The following is a 20,770-nucleotide window of genomic DNA, read 5'->3' as shown; positions in this document are numbered from 1 at the left end:
GTGGGCATTTGATAGAATGTCATTCAAGAATGAGTGATGTTGAGGTGCCTATAAGCAACTCAGAAATTGTTGTGGCCGTGCTTGGGGGAAATAGAGCCTTACACTCAGGTGATGAGAGGAGACCTCAGAGGTGATGGGTCCAGGGCCTTTCTGCCTGTCCCACCCCAGCTCGTACCTCCGGTGGAACTCTGCTGGGGTTGTCAAGAGCTCCTTTCATTCATGGCAACTTCATTTGTTAGAAAGCTTCTCTATGTATTTAGTAGGCATTGTCTCCAGCATGTACCACTGGTCTGGCTTTTGTTAGGCCCATTTATAGTGTGCATGTGACAGCCTTTCAGGTACAAATGCTCCTCGACTTGTGATGGGGTCGCATCCCAGTAAACACGTCGTTAAACCTGAAGTCGAACCATCCTAAGTCGGAGACCATCTGTATTTGAAAAAAGTCCCTTTGCATTCCTTGTAAGAGTTCTGGTTTTCAAGGTGAGAAATCTGTGTGTGTGTTTGATCATTCTGCCCAAAGGAGATGTGGCTTTGGGTCCTTTTTCCCACTCATCTTCCACAATGAATTACTGTGTCCATATTACCCTTAAGAAGTGACATCCATGTTGGAGTGTGGTCTTCTCCCAAAACTCCATTACCATGCTTCATACTTGTGTTGACACAGCCACAATCACAACCTCCTCAGGTGTCAGTTCGGAGACCTTCCCCTGCTTTGGTGACATCATGACTGATCACATCCACAGTCTGTTGTAAACAGCGATGGTTTCCAGCGTAAGGGACTGTTAGATTACCAGACAAAGATGGTAATAAATGTCAGACCCTACAGCTATTCACATGGATCCTACCAATGGCAATAGATATAGATGGGGTTGCCCCATAGTCAAAAGGTGACCGGTGTGTTGTGTGGTAAAGAACGTTGCTGTCTTGAGTATTTTTAAAAGCTGCATTGTTGTGGTATTAAAAACACAGGCCTGTTGCCATACAGTCCTGGGTTTGAATTCAGCCCCCTCCTCACAAATTGGCTGATGTGATCATGAACAAATTAACTGGCCAGCTCCAATTTGCTCCTTAATGTTGTGAAGTGTAAATGAGGCCATGACTGGCAGGTGGTACCTGGAAAAGGGTGCTTGTTTTTACTAAAAAGCTGTCCGAACTTTCCAGTTAAGGACAGAGTTCAAAATAAGTGATAGTTACTTAATGGAAAATGAAACCTATCCAACATACAGTTTGAGGTTGCCTTCTAAAGATGTGGCATTGAGACAGAATGTCAGAACATTATATACAGGCTTCTGGGTGAGGAGGTGGCTTTGACTGAGGAGAGTATGTGATTTCCAGCTCGTTTCCTAAATAGAACCTTAAGCATCCAAACACATGATTCTGCTTTTAACCACTGACCTAAATTTTAAGATGACTGTGCCAGGCTAGGGGTGCAGCCACAGAGCTAAGTGGCTTATCCAGGATTAAACTTGACCTCATTAGGACTTAATTCCATCTAAGTCTAAGTCAACTGGCTGTGGACCGTAATCTAACAAGGGCTGTGAAACAATTCAAAAAATTCAAAAAGGGTGTGAAAATTTAATGACTGGACCATCCTATTGATTTGCAAAACCTAATATTCAGCTCTAAAATCTTGAGTATGAAGTTTGAGTATTCCACCATAAAAATAGAAGAGAATTTGTGTTAAGCCATAGCCTTCACCCTTTTTGTTCACTTGTAAGGAACTACGTGATTATTTTCATTCCTGGGAAAACCTCTCCCACCGTCGCCTGTTGTGTACGTGGGTGTGTATGAAATCTGCCCCCAGCCCCTCGCCACCCTGCAGTATTTCTTAACCATCCTCATTCTGCTGTTAGAAATCCAGAGGAATGTGAGGAGGAAAGCAAGTATAAACTTCATCATAATTATAACAGGCTGTTAAAAAGATTGTGTTCATTTCAGAAAATGTCTGCATGAGGTCTGGTGGTCTTTTCCCCCAACACTTTGTATCTGGTGTTTTGTAAAGCATTACCATGTTATGTGAAGTTAAAGCAGTTACTTTGAAAAAGTTACATGGGGTAAGTATAAAATTGGAAAGGATATTTTTGTAGTTTTAAGAAGAGTAAGACTTCTCCATATGGAAGAGTGTTTTCTTGTGAATTAGATGAAGCTACACTGTATTTTAATAGTTAGGCTCAGAGGTGACACATTCTGCGCTTTTTCTTCTTGAAGGCAGCTTGGGAGAAGGTAAGACAAGTAGTTGTTATTTTTAAAGAGTTGGGAAAGCTGCATATCATGCAATTAAGAAGAGGCTGTAGGAAGTTCTGGTAGCAGCCCTTCCTACACTTAAACTTTAGCCAGGAAGTTGATTTTGCATTTGTTAGGAGAAGGTGTTTGTCACAGTGTGTTCAATTTGGGAAGAGTGTTTTCTTGCTTTTTTTGTCTAAAATTTGAACATCAGAATATCCAGATCAACAGGTCAAATGGATTGCTTGACTTGGGTGGGTATTTTTGTGTTATGTTGGGGATGTAGAGTTCCCAGATGTAATATAGGACACCACCTAAATTTTTTTTCTTTTTTCTTTTCTCTTTTTTTTTTTGAGACAGAGAGAGTCTTGCTCTATTGCCCAAGCTGGAGTGCAGTGGCATGAGCTGTGCTCACTGCAGCCTCTGCCTCCCGGGTTCAAGCTTTTCTCCTCTCTCAGCCTTGCAAGTAGCTGGGATTACAGGCATCCACTAGCACGCCTGGCTAATTTTTGTATTTTTAGTAGAGACGGGGTTTTACCATGTTGGCCAGGCTGTTCTCGAACTCCTGACCTCAGGTGATCCGCTCACCTCAGCCTCCCAAAGTGCTGGGATTACAGTCATGAGCCACCGCACCCGGCCTAAATTTGAATTTCAAATAAATCTCAAATAATTTTTAGTGGTGGTGTTTACCTGAATTTCCAATGGAACTGGGATTTTTTTTTTCCTTCTAAATCTAGCATCTCTGGGTGGGGCAGGGGATGAGGTGGGTGTTGACAAAAGATAGTCTATTATTTTCAGAATTCAGAATTCGAAAGTGGTATCTGTTTAGAACTTTTATTGTTCTGCTCTTACTTTTAACATAAACCACTCTTTTTAAAAATTTTTAATTATAGTATTGCCTAAGTGTAATCTTGAACATGGGCGGTGCTGTGAGTGCTGGTGAAGACAATGATGAGCTGATAGATAATTTGAAAGAAGCACAGTATATCCGGACTGAGCTGGTAGAGCAGGCTTTCCGAGCTATCGATCGTGCAGACTATTATCTTGAAGAATTTAAAGAAAATGCTTATAAAGACTTGGCATGGAAGCATGGAAACATTCACCTCTCAGCCCCATGCATCTATTCAGAGGTGATGGAAGCCTTAGATCTGCAGCCTGGACTCTCATTTCTGAACCTGGGCAGTGGCACTGGGTACCTGAGCTCCATGGTGGGCCTCATTCTAGGTAAGTGTGGAAGGAGAGTCTGAAAACTCATCTGTCTCAGGGAAGGAGGCGTCTCCTTTGACAGAAAATGTAGTCTGCTAATGGCCCGCCTGGGTCGAGACCCCAGCCTTCCCAGTAGTTATCTGACGTTGACATATCACTGGGTGGTGGATGGAGGGATGAGGGAGGAAGGCCTGCATGCATCTCATGGCCCCAGGTTCTCCAGGGGGACCTCTCCTGTTCTCTGTCCCCTCTGCCTGTACTGCCACAGCCTGTACTGTGCACCTGCCCTCTGGACAGTGGAGGACAAAGACAGTTGTGTAAATCTTGACCCCGCTGTGATTTCTTGATTTAATTTTATCACTCAGTCTTCGTTGGCACTCCTTCTCTGAATCGATGGTAATTAACTTTAAAGTCCTTTCGGAGTACTTCTAAGCAGTGTTTTTTTTTTTTTTTTTTTTTTGACAGAATCATGCTCCATCGCCTAGGCTGGAGTGCCGTGACACAAACATGGCCCACTACAGCCTTGACCTCCTGGGCTCTAGCAGTCTTCCTGAGTACCTGGGGCCACAGGCGTGCACCACCACACCTGGCTAATTTTTAAAACTTTTTTGTGGAGATGGGGTCTTGGCGTGCACCACCATGCCTGGCTAATTTTTAAATTTTTTTTAGAGACGGGGTCTCGCCGTGTTTCCCAGGCTGGTCTCAAACTCCTGGGCGCCAGCTCTCCACCTTCCTCAGCCTCCCAAAGTGCTGGGATTACAGGCATGAGCCACCATGCCTGGCCAGATAACTAAGAAACAGATAACTAAGGAAAAACATCACTTGGTGCAAAATGCTACGGGGGGGCAGGGAAGGCATCTGTTTTTAACTCAGTAAGGTGGAAGGGTTTTGCCAGAGGAGTGGTAGGAGCTGATCTCTACTGTAAAACCTTGCTCTAAACAGGAAGCAGGGCCAGGCTGCTGAGGCATGCTGGCTAAGACACTGGATGAAACCAGTGCAGAGAAGCTGGAGTCTGTATTTTTTCTAAATCCTGTTAGAACTGACAGGATTTACGGATGGACTGTATATGGTTGTGAAAGAAACATCAAGAATGTGGCTTGACTTGGTGGTTCATGCCTGTAATCCCAGCCCTTTGGGAGGCCAAGGCTGGAGGATCACTTGAACCCAGGAGTTTAAGACTGCAGTGAGCTATGATTGCGCCACTACACTCCAGCCTGGGTGACAGAGCGGGACCTCGTCTCTAATTGAGTTTTGTGGATATGGAATGAGAATTTTGTTTTTTTTTTTCTAAGTCTGTATAAATTGGAATTTGGTGAAGTTTTGAGACCGATTATTTTGACTTTAGGCTATAGATTGCTACCTTCAGGTGTAAAAATGTGTAGATTTTTATAATGCTTTTTGACTTTAACTTCTCTTCGATGGAAACTGTTGTGATCCTTGTGCTTTGAGAAGAGAACACGGTGCCCAGGTTATTTATCATTTTTGAATTTGGGAATTGTGATTTCCTCCAATGTAGCTGAAAAATTGGAGCTATAGCTAAGGTAGAACCTTGGGGAGAAATAGGTGTTCTAGCTGACTAGATTAGAAATGCTGTTGAAAAGAGCCAAAATGCTTAGGAAAAGATGACTTAAAGTAAGCCTGAAATGGCCAGGCGTGGTGGCTCACGCCTGTAATATCAGCACTTTGGGAGGCTGAGGCAGGCAGATCGCTTGAGGTCGAGTTTGAGACCAACCTGGCCAACATGGTGAAACCCTATCTCTACCAAAAGTATAAAAAATTAGCTGGGTGTGGTGGTGCGCACCTATAATCCCACTAACCAGGAGGCTGAGGCTGGAGAATCACTTGAACCTGGGAGGCGGAGGTTACAGTGAGGTTACAGAGGTGCCACTGCACCCCAGCCTGGGTAAAAGAGCGAGACTCCATCTCAAAAAGAAAAAAGGAAAGTAAGCCTGAAATGGCCTTGCTGTACTTGACATCCCCTAGAAGTTATAAGAAAAGGCCTTCCAACTTGATATTGTTGCTTGTCTTTTCTGAATCCCCTGTTTACTGGGAATTTCGTTGGATTTTGGGAGAAGAGACGTCTGAAGGAAGGCAGGCCTGTTTTCTGCTGTAATGGATGTGACATGCTGCTTTGATGCAGTTGGAGGAAGTGACTTCAGGGTTTGCTGTCATGGATGCATGTCTTGGCTGCGTCTCCAGATGTTGCAGCTTATTCAACCTTAACAGCACTTTGTGCAAAGCACTCCAGAGTGAAAGCTCATTGGCTTCCCAGTGCCTGTGAATGTGGCTCTCTTATCTGACAGATTTCTTTACTGTGACCCTTCATTGCCTTTCACGTGGTCTGAGCTGCATCCTGGGTCAGCCATGTTCCTGTGCTTGCTCTGTGGCCTCCTCTCCCCTTTGCTCAGGGCTGTCCTTACCTTCGTTTGTCATCAACCAGGGGAGAATACAGTAGATACTAAGAGATGGTGACTCATAAGTCACCTACCTGAAAAAATGCTGTGTGATTAGGAAGCAGGGCATACCTGGGAGTGACTCTGCCAGGGGAGGCCTTGCAGGTCTGGCTTCAGTGCCATGTTCCAGTGCCGTGTTCCAGGTGCCGTGTTCCTGACACCCCCCCGCCACCCTGTGTCCTCCTTCCCCTGCTAGTCATCTTTTTATTAAGCAGGTGGGTTGAGATATTTGTGTTACTACTGTTTGGTGTTAAGCTTCTTGGGAATAGGACACATACCTCATATCTGTTATTAGAATTAACTGCTTATTAAGTGCTTGATAGTGAAGGTGAGGGGTCACTATCACTAAAGTAAGGCCATTTCAGGCTTACTTTCCTTTTTTCTTTTTGAGATGGAGTCTCGCTCTTTTACCCAGGCTGGGGTGCAGTGGCACCTCTGTAACCTCACAGATGAGTAGGAAAAATCAAGCAGCTATTTTTGGTCTCTGGCACAGTGGCAGAGTCGGGAATTGAAGTCGGGGAGTTGTCAGAAGGTCTTGACATTCGGAGTAATTCAGGATTTCATGTTGTAAATAGTGAAAAGTTGAACTCTCAGGTAGGGTGTATTTTGATGAGGTAATGTTTTAGCAGCAGCTCTGTGTGTGAAATCTGTTGAGAGAGAAGAGCAGCGGGTACAGTTGTCCAAATGGGGGCCAGGGAAGCCCTTTCCTGGGCTGGTAACTCTTGTCCTAGGAGGGCCCGCATGGTGCAAAGGTGTGGGAGGCACAGAAGGTTGCTCGTTTCTCAGCATTTCTGTGAGATTGTAGGGTCCAGTGCTGCATGATCACTGTGGTAGATGCGTCTACTAAGTAAAGTCCTACGTGCCCTATTGATTTTTACATGTAGACTTAAAAAGTTGACGTGTAACTTACCCATGTAAATGAACAAGTGTGAAGTGTGAATTCTGATGGACTTTTACATGTGCATCCACCTCCATATAAACTCCACCCGGAGCAAGATACAGAGTAGAATCAGCACCCCAGAAGGCTCCCATGCCCCCTCCTCCTTCTAGAGAGGTCCCCAATGTTGCACCTTCCAGAAAGGTGATGACGGTTTTGCCTTTGTCAGTATAGATGAATTTTGCCTGATTTTTACCTTCGTGTAAGTGGATTCCCACAACAGAGAGACTCAACAGAGAGACCCATAACAGAGAGACTCATATTGAGTGTCAATACTGTGTTCTCAGTTAACGTAGGGGCAGTTTTATATGGAGGGAGGGCTTTCATCATTAAGTGGACTTGTAACATTTCTCAGTTTTATTTCAAATTACTGATAAATATCCTTTGATATAAAAAATGTTTCATTGTGACTTGGAAGCATAGTTTTATCTTAATGATGATGATTGAACCCTGTTTTGTGAATATTGTAATGCACACATCTGAGTGTTTTGGGAAACTTTTCAGGGAAAGCAGAATTGTCTTAAATGTTACCTCTGGACAAACAGGTGAGGCCTGTGTCAGTTGCACTTGCAAATACATGTTTCTTCTGTAGTTCATTAGTAAGACTTGAACACTTGGTTTGTTTCCATTTTCAAATGATTCTTTAAAAGTTTGAGAGCAGAGAAGCCCAGGCTCCAAGTATTTATGATGTGGTGAGCCGTGATAATGTGATGAGACTTCAAAACTTGGTGAGTGTCTGCAGTTGCAGATGCTAAATCAGATGCGTCACAGTTGGTAGAAGTAAACAAATGAGCAGGAGCCCTTGCTCTGGTTCTACATGTTTTCTTATTCTTAAACGTTTTAGGTCCTTTTGGCGTGAACCATGGGGTGGAACTTCACTCAGATGTGATAGAATATGCAAAGCAGAAACTGGACTTCTTCATCAGAACAAGTGATAGTTTTGACAAGTAAGATGAAATACTATCCATTGGCTCAGATAATGTGAATTATAATTTTACAAAGTTTTGCTCAGATAGAAAGAAATCAGCTTATTAGTGTTCAAGTGGTAGCAAACGTAAATAAACTGTGGTAGGATGATCCTATGTGCCCGTTCTAAGTTTTAAAAAATATTCTGTGTTTTTGAGGATTTTAGGGTATTTCAAACTGTTACACCTACATAAGGTAATTTCTGACCAATATAAGAATAGAAGAAAACAGAAAATGTTCATTTGCTCAGTATTCATGTTTCCTATTTAAGACAACTTTTTACCACCTAATTTTTCCTAAAATGAAATTGTTGCATTTTTCTTTAAACAGTATATATAACTAGCTTTTGCCATTTTAAAATAAGACGTTAAAGTTCTTATTTTAGGGATTAAAATTTTTAGAAACACCAAGTGCAGTTTCACCACCCCCACATCTCACTCATTGTGTTAATAGATCTCACATAAGATGATAGGAAGATGACATAGACAACAGTGATTGGAGATTGTGTTAAATATGGATAATACTTTTGATACTCACTTTCATACTGTTTTGTTTGGCATTTCTAGAGTTCTTGTTATATAGTATAATTCTTTTTGGAAGTAATTCTTGGACGTTTGTAATTCTTTCCTTCCAGCTCCTTGCTCTGTAAACTGTGTTACATTGCTGTGGGATTTTACCCTGTGGTTAGCATAGGTTTACTGTATAGACTTGTTGCAATGTGATACCTTTAGTTGCAAGAAGCATTTTTTACTTCCAGGTTTGACTTCTGTGAACCTTCCTTTGTTACTGGGAATTGCCTGGAGATTTCTCCGGATTGTTCTCAGTATGATCGTGTGTACTGTGGGGCTGGTGTGCAGAAGGAACATGAAGAATACATGAAGAATCTTCTCAAAGTGGGAGGGATCCTTGTCATGCCACTGGAAGAGAAGGTCAGATTCCCTTCATAACTGACATTTTTGCACACTGTTTGCCAAGGTCTGTTCTGGGCAGTTTATGTATACTTACTCTTTTAACAATTTCCTGCATTTCATAAATGAGGAAACAGAGGCAGGGACAGGTGAGGGAGATGCCAGGTCATGCACATAGCCTAGGTGGGGCCAGAACCTGACTCAGGTGGGTACTTCAGAGCCTACACATGAAACCCTTTTTCTCCCCCTTCCTTCTCTCTCTCTTTCCTTTTCCTTGTTCTGTCCCTTCCTCCTCACCTCCCTCTTCCTTCCCCTTCTCCTTCCCCCCAGCTGTTCTGAGTTTTAATTCTAATTGTTAATCTGTTATAATTGTTCTGTTATTAGAATTATATATAACATTATTAGAGTAATTCTATTCTCATCATTAGTCTAATTGTTAAATGCCTTGATGTTATGCACTTTACAGGAATCCTTTACTTAGTGAGAGTCTTGTCCAAGTTTGCTATTTGGTCATGCATGTTTGTCTGTGTTACTGTGTTTCACTGTGAAAAATAGTTCATAATAAATGAACAGATTAATCAGACATGAATTGGTCACCAAGAAGAATGTCTCCCAGTCACAAAGAACTAGGAAAACACTAATAGTAAAAATTAGGAGGTTTTAATTGTTTCAATAAAAATTTGGAGATGAGATCTTGCTCTGTCATTCAGGCTGGAGTTAATAGCTGACTATAACTTCAAACTCCTGGGCTGAAGTGACCTTCTGCCTCAGCATCCAAGTAGCTGGCACTGTAGGCACGTGCTGCCATGCCCAGCTAAATTTATTTAATTAAATTAATTTATTTAATTACAGACAGAGTCTCACTGTGTTGCCCAGGCTGGAGTACAGTGGCGCAATCTCAGCTCAGTGCAACCTCTGCCTCCTGGGTTGAAGCGATTATCCTGCCTCAGCCTCCTGAGTAGCTGGGATTACAGGTGCGCGCCGCCACACCCAGCTAATTTTTGCATTTTTAGTAGAGACAGGGTTTCACCATGTTGGTCAGGCTGGTCTCGGAGCGCCTGACCTCGTGATCGCCCGTGTCGGCCTCCCAAAGTGCTGGGATTACAGGTCTGAGCCACTGCGCCTGGCCTAATTTTATTTTTTTAGTGACGGGCTCTCACAGTGCCAGGCTGATCACAAACTCCTGGCCTCAAGCAGTCGCCTCACTTCAGCCTCCAGAGTTGTTGGCATGAGCCATCACACCTGGCAGAATATTGTTTTAAATGTCTTTGCTTATACAAGTGAAATTACAGGTCTTTGTTGCTATACAAAAATGCATTGGATTTTTTATTGGAATTGTATCATCTCGATTAGTTTGAGGATTGTGGACATCTTTACAATGTTTCGTCTGCTTATGTAGAATATGAAATAGGGGTTTATAGTTTTATTTACGGTTTTATACATCATTTATTGATTATATGGAAATACTTGTTTTTCATTATAACGACATTCTTTTAAAAATGTTTAAACACATGTTTTGCTGCTATATAAGAATGTTTGTTGATGTTTACTTAGTACATGGCTACTTAATCCTTTAAGTTATGAGATTTGTGACATAGAATCTTAGTTTTTAGAGGATTTACTGACTTAGATACTTTTAGAAAAGGCCAGCATGTAATCATAGCATGAAAGAACTGACCAAAAATAGTTTTGTGACCTGTGTAGGCCACTTGGAGACTGACCCAGCCACACAGAGCACACAGAGGGTCATGTCTAATTGTGTTCTCTGGTGCTCCGAATACTTGAATTCAAAAGAAATGTTTTGATGACCTACACTGGAGTGTGTTAAGTCACCAGATTCCGGTGCTTTCGTGGGGGTGATATCAGGGCAAGGCTCACTTAAACACTTCGGTGTTTGTCTCCAAAGCATGAGGATAATTGCCCAGGCATCCAAGATGACAAGTTTGCATTTAAAAAAGTAACAGGGATTCTATATAACAGTATCTGTGACTACAGTGCCTATCAGGAGTTACGCCCGCCGCGCCCTCCCCCCGCCCCCAGTAACAACAGGTCAGGATTCAGTTGGTTATTAACATATCTTTAATTACTTTATACTTTAGAACAGACCCCCTTTTCACCCTCAATGTTGACTTTTTTGGAGAGTGCTAAAGCATTGTCTTATAAGAATCCTCACATTCTCTATGTGATTGTTTCCTCTTGCTATCCTATAACTAGTTTCTCTATAATATATAATTTCTGTAAACAGAAGTTAGGCCTAGGGCCTGAATATATTCAGGTTAAGCATTTTTGCAGGAATATTCATAAGACAGATGTACTTCATGGCACATCACATTAGGGGTCCATATGTCAAGATATTTCATTTTATTGTAAGCGTATCTATGTATTTTTGTAGTATGTATAGGAATGATTAAATATGAGCTATTTAGTAGCCAAATCTTTTGAATATTCTCATTTTGTCTCTGGGATAGTTGACTAAGATAACACGCACGGGTCCTTCAGCTTGGGAAACCAAAAAGATTCTTGCTGTTTCTTTTGCTCCTCTGATCCAGCCCTGCCATTCAGAGTCAGGAAAATCAAGACTTGTCCAGTTACGTAAGTATACCAGTCTTTACTTATTTTATCTTTTAGATCTTTTTCGTCTGGTTAGATTTTAAAAGGAAACAAAGCTTACAAAGAACCTTTTGATATTAAAAAGCACCACTCCCATGCTGAAACTAAAATTCTACAAGCAATTTCAGGCATTAAAAAAGTTATAATCTATTTTTAGCCTATTTCAGGTTATTTTAGCTGTCTTTTAAATCTACAAAGAGCTGTTGCTGGTCACGCCACTGAAAGCGTAGGACGCACATAAAAGGGAGCTCATTTTGCCACGTGGGAGACTGAGCCTCTTTGCCGCATCCGCTGGGTGAGGTCTTCAGAGAGAGCCATCGAGAGGGCTCCTGCAGAGTCATGGGGCATCTGTTCCCCAGGGCACCAAGCGCCTGCTGCCTCATGAGTAGACGAGGGCAGAGAACACATTCCAGCTAATCTGCTGGGGTGGATAGGAGACTTTCCGTGGAACCTTACACAGCCGAGCCTTTGTGTTTCACTAGTTCAGGATGCAAACTGAGCAAGGAACTGATACCAGGGCCAGCACGATAGCAAAACCTCCTGATGTTTTAAAATTTAAACAACTCACACAGAAATGAGAGTTCCAATTGATTTTATTTAAAATAAAACTATCAGGATGCTCTCTGATCATTTAGAAAATTTGGAAAATGCAAATTTTAGGAAGGGAAATGCAAATAATAGGAAAAAGTTTTGCATAGTCCCACCACTCAGAGACAATACATTTTGGCAAATCTCTTCCAGAAAAGGTTTTGGTTTATTAGGAATCATCTATTAAATGATCACACTGTGCTTTGGTCTCTACTAAGTACAAGTTCTAAGAAACAGACACGGTTCTGGAAATTTGATAATGAGCAACAATAGGACATGCACAACGGTTGGAGTAATTAGGGAAGGTTTGGCAGAGGATGATGTTTGTGCTCGGCCTTCAAGGGCAAAAAGCAATTCCCTAAAGAGGAGAAAGTGGAGAAAAGTGCCAGCAATGGTCGGGCAGAAGTCAAAATGCATGTTCCCCGTATAGTCAGAGTTGGGACTGGTGGGAGAAACTACTGGTATGTAGGTTAGAATTGGGTTTATCATGTTGGCTGGGCAGAGCTATCAGATGCTTCAAGCAAAAGATCCTGGATAAGCCTGGTGGTCAGGTGGAGGGTGAATCTGTCAAATGCATGCTCTGAAAATCTCACCAGAATAACCTTTTTAAGTAAGTGCTGCTCTTGGCTGGGAGGTCACCAGCTTCCAGAGCCTTAACAGAGTTTGGGAAGGCAAGGGCATCTTTGGGGTATTTATGAGACTTTTTGAGGGTCTGGTTGAAAATGAGTCTTTCCCTGTGAGGGCTTCATCTGGCCTGATAAGAATCATGGCAATGTGGTGGGCAGTTTGGATGCTTGTTTTGCGGAGATGGTTTTGAAGAGAATGTAAGATAATCAATATTAATGTGATGCTTTTAGAGTTTCTGAAGTGACCCATTGGGTTATTTGCAACTTTTCTTTTCCTGGGCCAGAGTTTCCTAGACTAGTAAAGTCATGTTCGTGAAGACAGTGGAATAGAAAACTCTGTGAGTCTAGACATACGTGATACTGGATCATGTGAGTGTAGATGCGTGGTGTGGGGTGTGTAAGTTTAGACCTGCATGATATGGGGTCAGAGCGTAGACGTGCACAATGAGGGGTCATGAGTGTGGACATTTGCAGTGTGCGGTCACGTGTGTGTGGGTGTGCGTGGTGTGGGGTCGTGTGAGTGTGGGCACGCATGGTGTGGGGTGATGAGAGTGCGAGAATGTACGGTGTGGGGTCGTGAGTGTGGGCGTGCATGGTGTTGGGTCATGGGTGCAGGCGTGCACGGTGCAGGGTTGTGTGAGTGGGCGTGCACGGTGTGGGGTCATGGGTGCAGGCGTGCGCGGTGCAGGGTTGTGTGAGTGGGCGTGCACGGTGTGGGGTCATGGGTGCAGGCGTGCGCGGTGCGGGGTTGTGTGAGTGTGGGCGTTCACGGTGTGGGGTCGTGACTTGAGGTGTGCACGGTGTGGGGTCGTGACTGGAGGTGTGCACGGTGTGGGGTGTGAGTGCGGGCATGCATGGTATTGGGTCATGTGAGTGTGGGCACACGTGATGTGGGGTTGTGAGTGTGGGCGTGCGTGGTGTGGGGTCATGGGTGCAGGCGTGTGCTGTGGGGTCGTGTGAGTGTGGGCGTGTGCTGTGGGGTCATGAGTGCGGGCGTGCACGGTGTGAGGTGTGAGTGGGTACGCGTGATGTGGGGTCATTTAAGTGCGGGCATGCACGGCGTGGGGTCGTCTGAGTGCGGGCACGCGTGATGTGGGGTCGTGAGTGCAGCTGTGTGCGGTGTGGGGTAATGTTCATGCACGGTGTGGGGTCGTGTGAGTGCGGGTGTGTGCGGTGTGGGATGAGTTCGGGCGTGCACGGTGGGGTTCGTGTGAGTGCGGGCATGTGCGGTGTGGGGTCACATGAGTACGGAAATGCATGGTGTGGGATCATGTGAGTGTAGATATGTGTGGTGTGGGGTAGATGGGTTAGCTTTCAGATTGAATGGACACAGGTCACATTGGAAGCAGGAACCAGTGGAAAGCTGTTGAAATTTTCCAGGCGAGATATAAAGATGAAAACTAAGAGACTGGCTTCTACAGTGGAGAAGATTGAATGATACATACAATGATACAGTCCTTCTGAGGAAGGACATGTGAGGTGTTCATTGTTTGTTGTAGACCTGGGTCTATGGGAGGCTCAGGATCCTGGTCAGGACTGGATTAGAACCTTGGGAGCTATTGGCTGGCCTCTGTTATTTAAAGCCACAGAATGGATGTAAAACCAAGGACTAGCAGTCATACCGAGAGGGGGAAATGGTGGAAATTGGAACCTTAGGGAGCATCACTGGGCTGGATGGAAGAGGAAGAGCCTGCAAGAGAAAAGAGCTGTGGAGGTCAGAGGGAGCGGCTGTGCCTTGGGCCAGGGTAGCAGTGAGCCACGTTCCTTATCCCAAGCCGACACCTTGGCAATCTGGAGAGGCCAGAGCTGAAGGCTGGGACCCTGAGGGCCTCGGAAGGAGTTGTTTCAGCCTTTTGGGGCAACAGCTAGATCCTAGTGCTCTGGAAGTAATCTTTCTGGATGTGAGATGATGAAGGAAGGATGGCTGTACTTGAGGAGGGAGCTGGGTCACAGATGGGGCAAGAGGCATGATCGTGTTGTTTGGTGAGGAGACAGGATTGAAGACAAAGGAAGTGCCAGAGCCTGTCCTGGAGAAAGGAGAAGGGACCTCTTGTCCGTGGAGTCAGAAAAACAGGAAAGGTTGAAGGGAGAAGGTGCTACTTACTGCCAAGGACCTGGGACACAAGCCTGTTTGAGGGTTTCCGAAGAACAGTGGAGAGAATCTCTGCAGGCCTTTCTGATTTTGGTGATAAATGTGTACAACACAAGAGCTCTCCCTGTAATGCAGACTGTTGTTCTTTGGAGAAGTGGAGTACTGGAGGGGAAAAGTGATGCTGATTTACTTTTATTAATGATATATAATTAATACTAAACTATAAGTTTAATGTAATTTTCCCTTTGAGAAATATTGCCTGCATGAAATTGTGAGCTTTAATTGTCAAATGTTCTTTCTCCTTGGTGTGCTTTAGAGTTTTTGCTTTTTCTGAAAACTGTTTGGATTTGCATTTCTGTATTTTAATAAAAATGGAACAAATATTCAATGTGTGAATAACTATGAAAATATTAGTAGATAAAAGAATATTAGGCTGGGCACGGTGGCTCATGCCTGTAATCTCAGCACTTTGGGAGGCCGAGGCGGGTGGATCACTTGATGTCAGGAGTTCAAGACCGGCCTGACCAACATGGTGAAACCTCGCCTCTACTAAAAATACAAAAATTAGCTGGGCATGGTGGCACGTGCCTGTAGTCCCAGCTACTGGGGAGGTTGAGGTGGGAGGATCACTTGAACCCAGGAGACGGAGGTTGCAGCGAGTGGAGATCGCACCCTTGCACCCCAGCCTGGGTGACAGAGTAAGACTCTGTCTCAAAAACAAGAATGTTGGAGACATATTCACTCTATTACTAGTAGGTGGGTATTAATATACACATGAACACGCAGACAATAGAATAATGAAACTAGGCTGTTGGAGACATATTCACTCTATTACTAGTAGGTGGGTATTAATATACACATGAACGCGCAGACAATGGAATAATGAAACTAGGCTGTTGGAGACATATTCACTCTATTACTAGTAGGTGGGTATTAATATACACATGAACATGCAGACAATAGAATAATGAAACTAGGCTGTTGGAGACATATTCACTCTATTACTAGTAGGTGGGTATTAATATACACATGAACGCGCAGACAATGGAATAATGAAACTAGGCTGTTGGAGACATATTCACTCTATTACTAGTAGGTGGGTATTAATATACACATGAACATGCAGACAATGGAATAATGAAACTAGGCTGTTGGAGACATATTCACTCTATTACTAGTAGGTGGGTATTAATATACACATGAACATGCAGACAATAGAATAATGAAACTAGGCTGTTGGAGACATATTCACTCTATTACTAGTAGGTGGGTATTAATATACACATGAACGCGCAGACAATGGAATAATGAAACTAGGCTGTCAGGAAAACAAACTGTAACCCAGGTGTTGGTTCCACCACTGATTAATGTAGCCAAGCAGTATTGCTTCCTTTCCCTTTCAAAGTTAAGAACTGATGCATTTGAAAATGTCTTTTGAAAAGTACCATATGATTGTAAATCAGAGCACTAATTGACATTTGCTTAGCCTGCTCTCATATTCTTTCAACATATTCATAAATTTGCAGGTTAATTCAAATGAAGTTACGGGTCTTAGATGTGTAGGCATTGTGGTCGTGTTGCTCAGATGAGTTTGACTGTGTCTCATTCTTTTGTGCCGCAGCACCAGTGGCAGTTCGCAGCCTCCAGGACTTGGCTCGCATTGCCATCCGGGGCACCATTAAAAAGGTTATTCATCAGGAAACTGTGAGCAAAAACGGAAACGGACTAAAGAACACCCCCAGGTTTAAACGAAGGAGAGTTCGCCGCCGTCGAATGGAAACGATTGTCTTTTTGGACAAAGAAGTCTTTGCCAGTCGGATTTCCAACCCCTCAGATGACAACAGCTGTGAAGACTTGGAAGAGGAACGGAGGGAAGAAGAAGAGAAGACCCCGCCTCAAACAAAGCCAGACCCCCCAGTGAACTTCCTACGCCAGAAGGTCCTGAGCCTCCCTCTGCCAGATCCCCTGAAATACTACTTGCTTTATTACAGAGAAAAATAAGTCTCCTGTTTGAAAGGGGGAAATGAGGAAGAGCAGATTGCTGAGTCTGAAGTTTGTGCTGCCTACGTGCTGTTGAACCTGGAGGCAGACATTGCGGGGAAGGGAACTGCTGGGCTCATCCACATCATGGTTTTCTTCTTCTAGTTCCTGATTGGCCTCTAAAATTGTATTCAGTTGTATGATTTCTTTACGTAATTCCACAAGACCTTCATTGCATAGAAGATTGTTTTCCCAAAGTGGAGAGAATCTTCATAGAGAAAAAGAGAAGGCTGTTTCTTTTTCGGCTCTGATGAAACACTAAAGTGTGTGTAAGAGAGACTGTTTGACGACCGTCCCTCATACAACATGCACGTTACTCCCTAAAGATGAAAACCGAAGTGGAAACTAACCTGTGTTGCTTATAAAGTGTGAAAGCACAAGCTTATAAATGTATGAAATCTTTTCTGGGTGTGACGCACCTGCATCCAAGTTTGAATTTTTATGATACGTGCCACTTAGTTACTGGCACTGAGTATCACTGAATTTCTTAGTTTTCTAGTGGGGAAACATTATTGAGAAGCCCTCCCTTATTTTAAGTAAGTTAATTAAATCTTATGTGAGTTGTCAGTTGAAATTTTTCAAAGGAAAAATTTTGATGGGGTGGAGGAATGAACTGCCAAATAATCTTTCTGGAATTCCGGGAGAATTCCAAAGAGGGTTTTTTTTTTTTTTTTTTTTAATGACATGTTTTGATACCTTTAAAAGAATATCCTGGAAAAGGAAGCGAATTTTTTTCTGTGTGTGAGCAATAAGCGAAGTTACATGTGCCGTAACCGTAGGGATGATTCTGTACCCAGTTTTAAAGATCATCATGGTTTTCTAAGGTGTTGACACCCTCCATCCTCAGAGCAGGTAGAAAGTGTTAAATAGACTGGGACTCTAGGTAGAAAGGAATTAGACTGGGGACTCTATGATGGACAGCCTGTGCTTTTTGACTTCAGTTTGCTATTTTTCTGTGATCACATTAGAGTACTGATTCATAGATTCTATCTTTTATAATTCTGGAGAACAAGAGATTTGTTAGTTTTGTAATTTTTTTGTAAGAGCAAATGTATGTATTTTAGTAGCTCCATTGATGAGAACAGTGTAACTCACACTGACTTGTGGTGTCAGCCTTCTCTGAGCCTTGTGTGTGGAGAGCTTTCTATCTTACCAAGTGGTAGGGCTAAAAGAACAGCAGCGTTTTTGGTAGTCACATAGCAAAATGATCAGAGTTACATTGCTTATTCCAAAACATTGGTTCTTTTTAAAACATTTTTTTTTTTACCCAAAGAAAAGAATAATATAAATTATTAACAATAAACATAAATTCAGAGTGTCGATATAGGATTCGGTATCCAGAGTTTATTGTTAATCTTAATCCTCAGCTTCTTGGGAGTTGCTGGGCTTCAGTGTCTCTGTGGTTTCGCCACGTTAGCTAAGCTCTGGTTATTTTGGATCTTTTCTGCTTTTTTAAGTAACTGAGTCATTTTTACCACACAATCCAGTTTGCATGTATAGCTGGGAAACGTATTGCTCTAGATTGGCCAGTTTAAGTCATTTTAAAGAAAGTTAGTTCATAGTTGTTGCCTTTTAACTCATAGTCAAGCTTCATTCTTTCAAAGAGAAACGTATGATTTACATTTACTTGCTAATATTTTGTAGTTTGGAGATCCTTGTGGGCATTATTCTAACATGTAGACAGTTAGTTGGAAATTTTTGGACATAATATTAAATGAGTGGTATCTGTGAAATTGGTTATATTAGGTGGCTTGACTAGGTTTTTTTCTATAATTGTATATGGACTGCATTTTTTAAAAAACCACATATGCCTTTATGCTAGATTGTAAAAAAAAATTGTATTACAATGCATAAGACATGTTTTTCCCTCATATGCTAGACTTTTCCTAGCATTTCGTATTTCTGTGTTGTCAGTGTGTGATTTTTAAACCAGAATTTGGTTTAAAAAAATATGGTTGTAATATATGTGAGAAATAGTTTGGTGTTTACCTTATGAAAATAAAGGATTGTAAGTAAGGTTTCCCGCGCACCTTATAGCAGAATTCAATATAATATAATACACTACTTTCTGTTTTCAAACAGATAAATCATAATATAGTCTGTATTGTCTGTAAGATCTATCTCGTAAACCACATTCTTGACAACTATTTACTTTTGAGTAGTGTGTATTTTAATGTGACTTTTGTCTTGAAAAGTAGTATAGCCATAGACTTGTGCAAAACAAATTTCAAATTTATAGATATTAAGTTTGTAATGAAAGAATCAAATGTGTATGTAAAAATACTTTTTACCAGTCTGGAACTTGGGAAAAATCCAAGGAATTTGCAACATAGATTTTAATGAGCTGGTAAACACAAATCATGTCAATAAAGGTAGTCAGGATATTTTATCCTTAGCATTGCTTCTGCATCCTGTGTGGGATTCCAATTCTTGAGTATGTTCTTTTAAAAATCTTAAAAACCTTTTTTCGTTATTAACATGTGTTTACTTTCAGCAAATATTTGTATTACTGCTTGATTCTGTGAAATTCACAGTAGATGTAGAGAAGGCATTATTTTTCATTAATAAATGTGAAATTGGAATGGACAAATGGAGAAGTGGCTAGCTCCAAGTACATTAGAGAATAGGGCCTTGAAGATTGCAGTTAATGTTTTTGGCGTAGTTTTCCCACGTTCAACTTTTTAAGGGGCAGAAATTTTTTTTTTTCGTTTTCAGTTATCTGTTCAGAGCACAAATGTTATTTAGATCTTGAAATTCTGGGACCAATCTCCCCAAGAGCTTATATTTTCTTTTTTCTTTCTTTTTTTTTTTTTTTTTTGAAACGGAGCCTTGCGCAGTCGCCCAGGCTGGAGTGCGGTGGCGCGATCTCGGCTCACTGCAAGCTCCGCCTCCCGGGTTCTCGCCATTCTCCTGCCTCAGCCTCCCGAGTAGCTGGGACTACAGGTGCCCGCCACTACGCCCGGCTAGTTTTTTTGTTTGTTTGTTTTTTTAGTAGAGACGGGGTTTCACCGTGTTAGCCAGGATGGTCTCGATCTCCTGACCTCGTGATCCGTCCGTCTCGGCCTCCCAAAGTGCTGGGATTACAGGCATGAGCCACCGCGCCCGGCCATATTTTCTTTTTTATTGTATGTGCTTGTTGGGATGTGTTTTACATTCTGCCTTCCAATTTTTTATTTTGACAGTTATATATTTTAAGATAATTTCATGCTGTCTTTACTGATCTCTGAATTTTCCTTCCTGCTGTATTCGTCAGGGTTCTTCAGAGGGACAGGACTAATAGGATAGATATATATACGAAAGGGAGTTGATTAAGGAGTATTGACTCACAGGATCGCAAGGTGAAGTCCCACAGTAGGGCATCTGCAACCTGAGGAGCAAGGAAGCCAGTCCGAGTCCCAAAACCTGAAAAGTAGGGAAGCCGACAGTGCCGCCTTCAGTTTGTGACTGCAGGCCAAAGAGCCCCTTTCAAACCACTGGTGTAAATCCAAGAGTCCAAAAGCTGAAGAACTTGGAGTCCGAGGGCAGGAAGCAAAGCATGGGAGAAAGATGGAGGCCAGAAGACTCAGCCAGTCTAGTCCTTCTGTGTTCGTCTGCCTGCTTTTATCGTAGCCGAGCTGGCAGCTGATTAGATGGTGCTCACCCAGATTGAGGGTGGGTCTACCTCTCCCAGTCCACTGACTTGTTAATCTCCTTTGGCAACACCCTCACAGACACACCCAGGAATGATACTTTGCATCCTTCAAGCCAATCCAGTTGACACTCAGTATTAGCCATCACACCTGCATATACTGTTACTTTCAGTGGATGCAGTATCTTAGACTTTTTTGAGGATCCTAATTAGAATTTTTTAAAATTTTGCTTCATCAGAGGTGGGAATGTGGATTCTGGCCCTTCCTTGAACAGAGAAGGAAACGGCCAGAAAGGAAGGAATGTGGGGACTTACTCCCCTACAGGTGACTTACCAGTTTGATCATATTGATCTTTCATTTCTTACTGTCTCTTTTTTTTTTTTAACTGAACTGTTGGAGACTCAGTTTGCCTGTCTGTAATTACAAACCAGGCTGGAGTAGGGACAGTCATTGGCTAACCTCACTGTGGGATGAGGAGAGCTGGTCTTCAAG

The 20,770-nt window shown here is 42.6% G+C and overlaps 1 protein-coding gene across 1 annotated transcript; it reads left to right on the top strand.

Annotated features, from left to right (window-relative positions):
• The first annotated feature begins 717 nt into the window (after positions 1-717).
• PCMTD2 (protein-L-isoaspartate (D-aspartate) O-methyltransferase domain containing 2) lies at positions 718-19,058 on the top strand. Its single transcript, XM_050746240.1, has 5 exons — positions 718-3,447; positions 7,664-7,766; positions 8,543-8,714; positions 11,162-11,285; positions 16,231-19,058. The coding sequence occupies exons 1-5, from the start codon at positions 3,141-3,143 to the stop codon at positions 16,608-16,610; spliced, it is 1,086 nt and encodes a 361-aa protein (XP_050602197.1). The 5' UTR covers positions 718-3,140; the 3' UTR covers positions 16,611-19,058.
• The last annotated feature ends 1,712 nt before the right edge of the window (positions 19,059-20,770 follow it).

Source organism: Macaca thibetana, chromosome 10, assembly GCF_024542745.1.
Source record: "Macaca thibetana thibetana isolate TM-01 chromosome 10, ASM2454274v1, whole genome shotgun sequence".
Taxonomy (NCBI): domain Eukaryota; kingdom Metazoa; phylum Chordata; class Mammalia; order Primates; family Cercopithecidae; genus Macaca; species Macaca thibetana.
Note: the sequence above shows the minus strand (reverse complement) of the source record. Positions and strands in the feature narration are given on the sequence as shown.

What these genes read in the sequence shown, in the direction of transcription:
- PCMTD2 (XM_050746240.1), top strand. Translation starts at nt 3,141, where the DNA reads ATGGGCGGTGCTGTGAGTGCTGGTGAAGACAATGATGAGCTGATAGAT. An exon ending in TCATGCCACTGGAAGAGAAG is followed by an intron (nt 8,715 to 11,161) that starts GTCAGATTCCCT and finishes TCTCTGGGATAG; the next exon opens with TTGACTAAGATAACACGCAC. An exon ending in ATCAAGACTTGTCCAGTTAC is followed by an intron (nt 11,286 to 16,230) that starts GTAAGTATACCA and finishes TTTGTGCCGCAG; the next exon opens with CACCAGTGGCAGTTCGCAGC.